Raw genomic sequence first — 9,615 nt, forward strand, 5'->3', positions numbered from 1 at the left:
CCATTTTCAGTTGTGACTGAATGTTTTACATAATCTCTGGCACTACAAGGCCTATGGAGCTGTGTATGAATGATCGCAGCTATGGTTTCTCTTGTATTCCTCGGGCAGTGGGGTAGCCTAAGGGTTAAAGTATCCCCTCCTCAAGCTGAAAACCCGGGTTCGATTCTCCACATGGGTACAATCTGTGAAGCCCATTTATGGTGTCCCCCAGCCGTGACATTGCTGGAATATTGCTTAAAGTGGCATAAAACTCACTCACACTAATATTGCTCACAGAATACCAGTAAAAAAGTATTGCCAACAATATCTTTTCTTCTTTATGTAGGTAAGATGCAGAACCTTGTAGCTCTGTTGTCTCGTTACTCCACTCTGCTGTTGAATATGCAGTGTTAAATAAAGCTGATTTACACAATATTGTAAAAATCACATGCAGATAGATGGGACTATTTTGTATTTCAGCTGGTCATTTGAAATAGGGGCATCGGTTGCATTAGGCAGCACCCAAACAGACTATGTACAACTTGTTGAAAAGCTGACACCTATGATTTTCACAAAATACCATAGGTGCTGTTCCAAATGTCTATGTGTATGTATTTTCTCATTCTCTTCCCACAGAGGTTACTCCTGTCATATCTTCCTATGTAACCTCTGTTCTAATACGGCCCTTTCATGGTGTGAGCGTTCAAGACTCGTGATTGGAGGCAATCAGATTTAGTTGTGCAATCAGCGACGTTGTTTCAAAAGTGATCATTCGCAAGGCCTCGGTAATTTCCGTATGCTTCGAGAAAACTAAACCTCTTCCCCTGCGCGATGAGCAAACGTTTCTTCTAGACAGAACTCAGTCATGTTATTGCGGATCAGTGGCGTCTCCATCGCCCTCGTTGACAACGGACAAGCTAGCCATTAAACGTCTTGTGTGTAATATCAACACAAGTCCCTGGCAGATGGGGGATATTTGTGGCCCCACATTTGCTTGTGTTAGTCAAGTTGAATCTAAGTCGATGGAACACGTGTTCTGATTGGATAGGAAGAAGGGAGATAATTCGTGTTACGATCTTTTGCCGCTAGGGGATTTTACGAGAACCGGGAAATATGGCCGTATTAGAACAGAGGTTCGTAGGAAGATATGACAAGTAACCTCTGTGGGAAGAGAATGGTATTTTCTATACCTTTGAATCGTCAGCCTTTTCACTCATGCAAGCCATGACAAAAAAACCTGTGTCTTCTCAGCCAGTTCACATGGTAGAAGTCAGATTTAGAGTTACCTCCCTTGGTTAACCCGGTTACACAGTGAATGAAGCGTCTGGCAAATCGCTACTAATGACAATTTATCATCTAAATTCCAAGTGCATAAACACAGTATGCAAGAGTCTCAATACTTGCTACATTATTTGACATATTATATTCTAGCTCATGAAGTAGGTAAGTTTTTGCACTTGCTTTTGATTTATAGGATCCTTACATTTGTAATGTGGTATTGTAAGCTTTATGGCAGTGATAAAGAGGGTGTTTGTTTAGTAATTAATACTGGCTGATTTGAACAGAGCAGCATACATCTGGGAAGGCTGTTGATTAATGAGGTGAGGTGAAGGCTTCTATGTCAGGATACTGGGTGGGATGATAATGTGATTAATGCCCTAATTCCTCATTCTCTCCTTTTGATTTTGTAGAACACAGAAGAGTCTTTGACCTTAAGTTTGAAGTACTTGAGGGACATTCAAGCAGCACGATTCAGGCCGTCAGGTCGTAGTCTGTCGTTCATTGCAGCCCTCGCTGTGAACCAGGTAAAGTGTCATGTTGCTTCATCACCTGAGTTAAGCAGTTGTGTGTATACTCTCATTGTGGATCATGGCCTATCAACAGCCTTATGTCAGCCTCTTTCATGTTTCTTGCTGCAAGCATGCGTTTGAAACAGTAGTGATCAATGTTTAAAGTCTCATTCAATTATCTGTCAGTGACTTTATATCTATATTCTGTTGTGAATTTTCATGGTATGACCTCAGAAATAAATATGATTCTTCCCAAGTCTCCCTCACATTTGATTTCCACGACATGTATTAGAAATATTCACTGGTTTGAATTTGTTCTATGTTTAGAAAGTAGCCTGATCTATCCGGGGAGTAATGAAAAATACCTTTTACTGTTTAAGAATTTAGTTGTCACTGTAAGTGATATCATTTCTATCATCATTAGTATTTGGTAATCAGTGATAACACAGCTTCTGTTTCACAGGGAAAGCCAGCGACTGGCTTGGAGGTGTGCACATCTGCCCCTAACCACAGGATAGTTGGGGTGGTGAATATTAAGGTGAGAGTGATGGAAATAGCATTTGGAAGTATTTGTTATGGACCATGTAACAGACTAATTGATTTTGACCCTCAAATAAGCATTGTTTGTCATAGTTTGAAGGATTCAACTTCATGGTAGGAACATTAGTTTGAACGAGACATTCTTGATGGTGGTGGTCCAGTAGGAGACATATTCAGTTGGGAAGTGTCTCCATGTCTTGCATTCTTCTTGATTATGATGCCAGATTTCTCATGACCATACATGATTATTTGGGAGGTTGCAATCATCACTGATCTATGATCTGGTCCCACACATGCTGTTACTTTAAAAACATTTAAAGCTATATTAAACTTCATAGGTGACTCAGTTCATTGACATTGATGACATCTTGGCAGATTGTACTACTGTATACTCTTGGACAACATCATGCTAACAAGTTCTACCATGTTTCTGAATTTGGTTGCTAAGCCGTATTTTCCTGATATTGGATTCAGTTTAGGACACATCAATAGTAACAGAGAATGAAGATTGTTGTAACTGCATGCATTGTCTTCCTTCTTTAGATGATCTGTTACGCACAGTTGGACAGAGTGGAGGAGGTGGTACCATGGTTCAGATACCTTCTCAAGGATGAAAGAGCCAACCTCACATGGAAAAATAGGATATTCTCTGAAACAGTGAGTACCTGGCAACATAACTTTCCTGTCAGACAGTGTAGATGCTGACTGTACAGGTGTGCCTTGTGACACAGTGTAGATGCTGACTGTACAGGTGTGCCTTGTGAGACAGTGTAGATGCTGACTGTACAGGTGTGCCTTGTGAGACAGTGTAGATGCTGACTGTGCAGGTGTGCCTTGTGAGACAGTGTAGATGGTGACTGTGCAGGTGTGCCTTGTGAGACAGTGTAGATGCTGACTGTACAGGTGTGCCTTGTGAGACAGTGTAGATGCTGACTGTACAGGTGTGCCTTGTGAGACAGTGTAGATGCTGACTGTACAGGTGTGCCTTGTGAGACAGTGTAGATGCTGACTGTACAGGTGTGCCTTGTGAGACAGTGTAGATGGTGACTGTACAGGTGTGCCTTCTGAGACAGTGTAGATGCTGACTGTACAGGTGTGCCTTGTGAGACAGTGTAGATGCTGACTGTACAGGTGTGCCTTGTGAGACAGTGTAGATGCTGACTGTACAGGTGTGCCTTGTGAGACAGACAGTGTAGATGCTGACTGTACAGGTGTGCCTTGTGAGACAGTGTAGATGCTGACTGTACAGGTGTGCCTTGTGAGACAGTGTAGATGCTGACTGTACAGGTGTGCCTTGTGAGACAGTGTAGATGCTGACTGTACAGGTGTGCCTTGTGAGACAGTGTAGATGCTGACTGTACAGGTGTGCCTTGTGAGACAGTGTAGATGCTGACTGTACAGGTGTGCCTTGTGAGACAGTGTAGATGCTGACTGTACAGGTGTGCCTTGTGAGACAGTGTAGATGCTGACTGTACAGGTGTGCCTTGTGAGACAGTGTAGATGCTGACTGTACAGGTGTGCCTTGACTGTACAGGTGTGCGTTGTGAGACAGTGTAGATGCTGACTGTACAGGTGTGCCTTGTGAGACAGTGTAGATGCTGACTGTACAGGTGTGCCTTGTGTGACAGTGTAGATGCTGACTGTACAGCTGTACCTTGTGAGACAGTGTACATGCTGACTGTACAGGTGTGCCTTTGCTGACTGTACAGGTGTGCCTTGTGAGACAGTGTAAATGGTGACTGTACAGGTGTGCCTTGTGTCAGTGTAGATGCTGACTGTACAGGTGTGCCTTGTGAGACAGTGTAGATGCTGACTGTACAGGTGTGCCTTGTGACAGTGTAGATGCTGACTGTACAGGTGTGCCTTGTGAGACAGTGTAGATGCTGACTGTACAGGTGTGCCTTGTGAGACAGTGTAGATGCTGACTGTACAGGTGGCCGAGACAGTGTGATGCCTGACTGTACAGGTGTGCCTTGTGAGACAGTGTAGATGCTGACTGTACAGGTGTGCCTTGTGAGACAGTGTAGATGCTGACTGTACAGGTGTGCCTTGTGAGACAGAGTGTAGATGCTGACTGTACAGGTGTGCCTTGTGAGAAAGTGTAGATGCTGACTGTACAGGTGTGCCTTGTGAGACAGTGTAGATGCTGACTGTACAGGTGTGCCTTGTGAGACAGTGTAGATGCTGACTGTACAGGTGTGCCTTGTGAGACAGTGTAGATGCTGACTGTACAGGTGTGCCTTGTGAGACAGTGTAGATGCTGACTGTACAGGTGTGCCTTGTGAGACAGTGTAGATGCTGACTGTACAGGTGTGCCTTGTGACACAGTGTAGATGCTGACTGTACAGGTGTGCCTTGTGTGACAGTGTAGATGCTGACTGTACAGGTGTACCTTGTGAGACAGTGTAGATGCTGACTGTACAGGTGTGCCTTGTGAGAGATGCTGACTGTAGATGCTGACTGTACAGGTGTGCCTTGTGACACAGTGTAGATGCTGACTGTACAGGTGTGCCTTGTGTGACAGTGTAGATGCTGACTGTACAGGTGTGCCTTGTGAGACAGTGTAGATGCTGACTGTACAGGTGTACATTGTGAGACAGTGTAGATGCTGACTGTACAGGTGTGCCTTGTGACACAGTGTAGATGCTGACTGTACAGGTGTGCCTTGTGAGACAGTGTAGATGCTGACTGTACAGGTGTGCCTTGTGTGACAGTGTAGATGCTGACTGTACAGGTGTGCCTTGTGTGACAGTGTACATGCTGACTGTACAGGTGTGCCTTTGCTGACTGTACAGGTGTGCCTTGTGAGACAGTGTAGATGCTGACTGTACAGGTGTGCGTTGTGACACAGTGTAGATGCTGACTGTACAGGTGTGCCTTGTGTCAGTGTAGATGCTGACTGTACAGGTGTGCCTTGTGAGACAGTGTAGATGCTGACTACAGGTGTACAGTGTGATGCCTGTACAGGTGTGCCTTGTGTGACAGTGTAGATGCTGACTGTACAGGTGTGCCTTGTGAGACAGTGTAGATGCTGACTGTACAGGTGTGCCTTGTGAGACAGTGTAGATGCTGACTGTACAGGTGTGCCTTGTGTGACAGTGTAGATGAGTACAGGTGTGTAGATGCTGACTGTACAGGTGTGCCTTGTGAGACAGTGTAGATGCTGACTGTACAGGTGTGCCTTGTGAGACAGTGTAGATGGTGACTGTACAGGTGTGCCTTGTGAGACAGTGTAGATGCTGACTGTACAGGTGTGCCTTGTGAGAAAGTGTAGATGCTGACTGTACAGGTGTGCCTTGTGAGACAGTGTAGATGCTGACTGTACAGGTGTGCCTTGTGAGACAGTGTAGATGCTGACTGTACAGGTGTGCCTTGTGAGACAGTGTAGATGCTGACTGTACAGGTGTGCCTTGTGAGACAGTGTAGATGCTGACTGTACAGGTGTACCTTGTGAGACAGTGTAGATGCTGACTGTACAGGTGCGCCTTGTGAGACAGTGTAGATGCTGACTGTACAGGTGTGCCTTGTGAGACAGTGTAGATGCTGACTGTACAGGTGTGCCTTGTGTGACAGTGTAGATGCTGACTGTACAGGTGTGCCTTGTGAGACAGTGTAGATGCTGACTGTACAGGTGTACATTGTGAGACAGTGTAGATGCTGACTGTACAGGTGTGCCTTGTGACACAGTGTAGATGCTGACTGTACAGGTGTGCCTTGTGAGACAGTGTAGATGCTGACTGTACAGGTGTGCCTTGTGTGACAGTGTAGATGGTGACTGTACAGGTGTGCCTTGTGAGACAGTGTAGATGCTGACTGTACAGGTGTGCCTTGTGACACAGTGTAGATGCTGACTGTACAGGTGTGCCTTGTGTGACAGTGTAGATGGTGACTGTACAGGTGTGCCTTGTGAGACAGTGTAGATGCTGACTGTACAGGTGTGCCTTGTGTGACAGTGTAGATGGTGACTGTACAGGTGTGCCTTGTGAGACAGTGTAGATGCTGACTGTACAGGTGTGCCTTGTGAGACAGTGTAGATGCTGACTGTACAGGTGTGCCTTGTGAGACAGTGTAGATGCTGACTGTACAGGTGTGCCTTGTGTGACAGTGTAGATGCTGACTGTACAGGTGTACATTGTGAGACAGTGTAGATGCTGACTGTACAGGTGTGCCTTGTGAGAAGCACCAAGTACCTACAATGTCATCCTGTAGCTGTAAAATCCACTGTGAGCTATCTATACCGTAAATTATTACTGGATTAAGGATACTGATTGAAATAAGATGTGATTTTGCAAGTACTGGTATGATTCAAAAGGTTATGTAACAAGAATTTGAAGTAAATGTGATTGATTTTGAACAAATATCTTTGAATGGTAGCAGATAGAGGTTTTGCAAAAATGTCTTGTTATGTTTGACATGTGATTATCATCCATGAGGTTAAAGGTAGGGAATTCTAGTTTGCATTATCGTGTTGAAGTATGTTATTCCTGTGAAGAAAGGTCCCCATAACCCCAAGTGTTTGTAAGAGGTGCCTGAAAATGTTTGTAGCATTGTGTGACCAGGGTGTCATTTTGCAAATAGATCTTAGCCGTAAGGCTATAATATCTGCCATACCTTAACATATACGCACCACAGTCAACGGTTAGGGTTCTGTTGTACGATGGCACATTGATTGCTTGTACTGACAACTGACGACTCACTGTACTGATAACAACAATTTGAACTCTCCTCACAGATCAGTGCAGTGGAAGAGGCGTTGACGAGAGGCAATGTGGAGCTGAAGCAGCATATCTTGCCCCTCATTGACAGTCTCCGGGCAGATGGCTTCATCAGGAACGACCCGCTACGAGCCTTCTTAGAGGCACCAGTCACCAGGATGTTGAGGACTTCGGACAATTTCCAGCAGCGTAATAGATCATTTAGCTTCAGTGGTCCAATCAGACAGCATGGAGAGCCAAGGAGATTTCAATAAGTCATTTTGAGGGAAATGTGAAAGATGTGGTCCGTCTGTAGAACAAGAGTGTAAGAAGAGAAATGACACTGTAGAAAGTCTTAGACTGCTCACACATAGAGGACACCTTGCGTTTTGATGAGTGTGATAACCGTCTTCTTTCGTCTAACTTCTGTGATGGAGAATCATAAGTGCAATGTCTGTCACCTTTCCATCTATTGCTTCTAACCACATGTATATCACTTGCCAGGATATATAAATGTGTGTCTCATGTCTCAAGATATATCATGAAAATGAGTGATGTGTAAATACCACATTCAGAAAACAAGACACTTCATTATTTGAAGAGACCATGCCTCATCTCAGTAAATTTGGTTTGTAGAATAAAGTATGTTAGTTTTGTGGCATGCTCTGTATTAGTGTTTATTTAAGCTTGTATTTTCTACCTATATTCCCCAAAACTTCGATAACTGTGCACAGTTGTTTAAGTGACGACAGCTAGGTGCTTGTAAAGGTAGAAAATTGTGTCACCTTCTGTAACTTGTCATCCTATGACCAAAGGGAATTGAGACCATGTTTTGTCCACATCCTCAGATTAGTGTTTGGGAGAAGAGAAGAATCCTAGTGATTTCATTTGTTACAGCAGCCAGAGTAATATGTGTCCAGGAAATTATACCCTTATGTATTCCTCAAAGTTTCATCACCCCATTTTGTATGAGGTAATGTTTACTTGCCATACATTCTGTTGTACTGTGGGTGAAGATTGTGTGATTGTGTCAGAACGAGGTGTCACCTCATGGTGAAGTAGTGATATCATTATGTGTTGAATGACAGGGAGACTTCAGGGACCTGTTCTAAGTATGCATTTAACATTCATATAAGCTTTGTTAATTCATTTGACAGAATAAACTATTGTGTGAAGTATGTTTGTAATGGTTTTGGTTTTACATTACTGGGACCACAAGATAAAGATTGAAGAGATGTGAAGGTGATTGATAATTCTTGAGTTTGTGATTTTGGTGTCTGTTCATGATTTATAATATAACGCTGGAAAACATGTTACTGTGCTTCATATAATATAATTTAAATTAAAATCCATTTAGTCTGAAACTGAATAATGCTGCTTTCAATATATATACAAATTAACAAATTAATGTTAATTATAACATTTTACTTTGATTAAATACCGGTGAAGATCCTGGTTAGAATTGGTCTTCAGCAACCCATGTTTTTTGTAAGAGTTGACTAACGGAATTTGGGTGGTCAGGCTCCTGACTTGATTGACGTCATCATATCCCAACTGCGTAGATCAATGCTCATGGTGTTGATCACTGGATTGGCTGGTCAAGCCTTTATTATTTGCAGACCGCCGTCATATAGCTGGAATATTGGACCCTTGAAGATCCGGGGTAGAATAGGTCTTAAGCAACCCATGCTTGCCACAAAAGGCAACTATGCTTGAGGTTAGAGGCAACTAACGGTGGTCAGGCTCGCTGACTTGGTTGACACATGTCATCGGTTCCCAATTGCGCAGATCGATGCTCATGCTGTAGATCAGCATGTTCCAGACTCGATTATTTACAGACCGCTGCCATATAACTAAAATATTGCTGAGTGCGGCGTAAAACTAAACTGACTCACTCACTGGAATATGTTTGTGAGCGACCTTAAACAAGAAACAAACAAAAACTCTGATTAAACCAAAACTGAAGTTGGAATGTGACAACAATTTACTTGCAATATGAGAGGAATACACAAAAACGTGAAAATCAAACAATGCCAAAAAGTATGGTCACTAAAACTATGCCACCCATCTTATGGTCACAATTCTGAAAGAATGATGATGACCACTTGTGACCACATCAGTACCTAGTGCTGCCAGTCTCACGGATAATATTTGCCAGTCTCCTCATCATAATGGCAAAAACAAACTCGAACTCACAGCATCAGAATCTTCTATCATTCATCATGGAGTATCTGCGTCAAATCCTTCCTACAAAACAGGAACAAGAGGATCTGAAGTTCGAACGTAGTGTCCAAGATAGTACCAAAGATGTTAATGGGCGATAACGGCTTGAGAACAGTGAGGTCTGGCATGTCATCCATGGATATCTGACGAGTGGCAAGGGATGGTTATCAAACCGTGGCACGTTGGTACTTCATATTGATAACCCTGAACTTTGAGTGTCCCACATGCTGTAATGAGATCCAAACTGCAGTGACACGAAACGTAACCCCACACCAGCTCTGAGCCACCTTCAAAGGACCATGTGGTGATTTGCTTCGTTAGACGTCTTCATACGTGACAACGATCGCCGGTACCATGTAGAAGGTAGAAACTTTTCATCAGAACCCTAT

At 43.5% G+C, this 9,615-nt stretch overlaps 1 protein-coding gene across 1 annotated transcript in view; it reads left to right on the forward strand.

Moving 5' to 3' along the window:
- The window catches only part of LOC124280393 (pentatricopeptide repeat-containing protein 2, mitochondrial-like), a 30,749-nt gene extending 22,571 nt beyond the window's left edge, over nucleotides 1-8,178 (forward strand). Inside the window, exons 6-9 of the mRNA XM_046716295.1 lie at nucleotides 1,671-1,784; nucleotides 2,233-2,307; nucleotides 2,853-2,966; nucleotides 7,042-8,178. Of these exons, the coding sequence (XP_046572251.1) occupies nucleotides 1,671-1,784; nucleotides 2,233-2,307; nucleotides 2,853-2,966; nucleotides 7,042-7,278 (540 nt within the window). The 3' untranslated portion in view covers nucleotides 7,279-8,178. The remainder of the gene's footprint in view (nucleotides 1-1,670; nucleotides 1,785-2,232; nucleotides 2,308-2,852; nucleotides 2,967-7,041) is intronic.
- Nucleotides 8,179-9,615: the final 1,437 nt, after the last annotated feature.

Source organism: Haliotis rubra, unplaced genomic scaffold, assembly GCF_003918875.1.
Source record: "Haliotis rubra isolate DU_JTF1 unplaced genomic scaffold, ASM391887v1 Scf267, whole genome shotgun sequence".
Lineage (NCBI taxonomy): Eukaryota > Metazoa > Mollusca > Gastropoda > Lepetellida > Haliotidae > Haliotis > Haliotis rubra.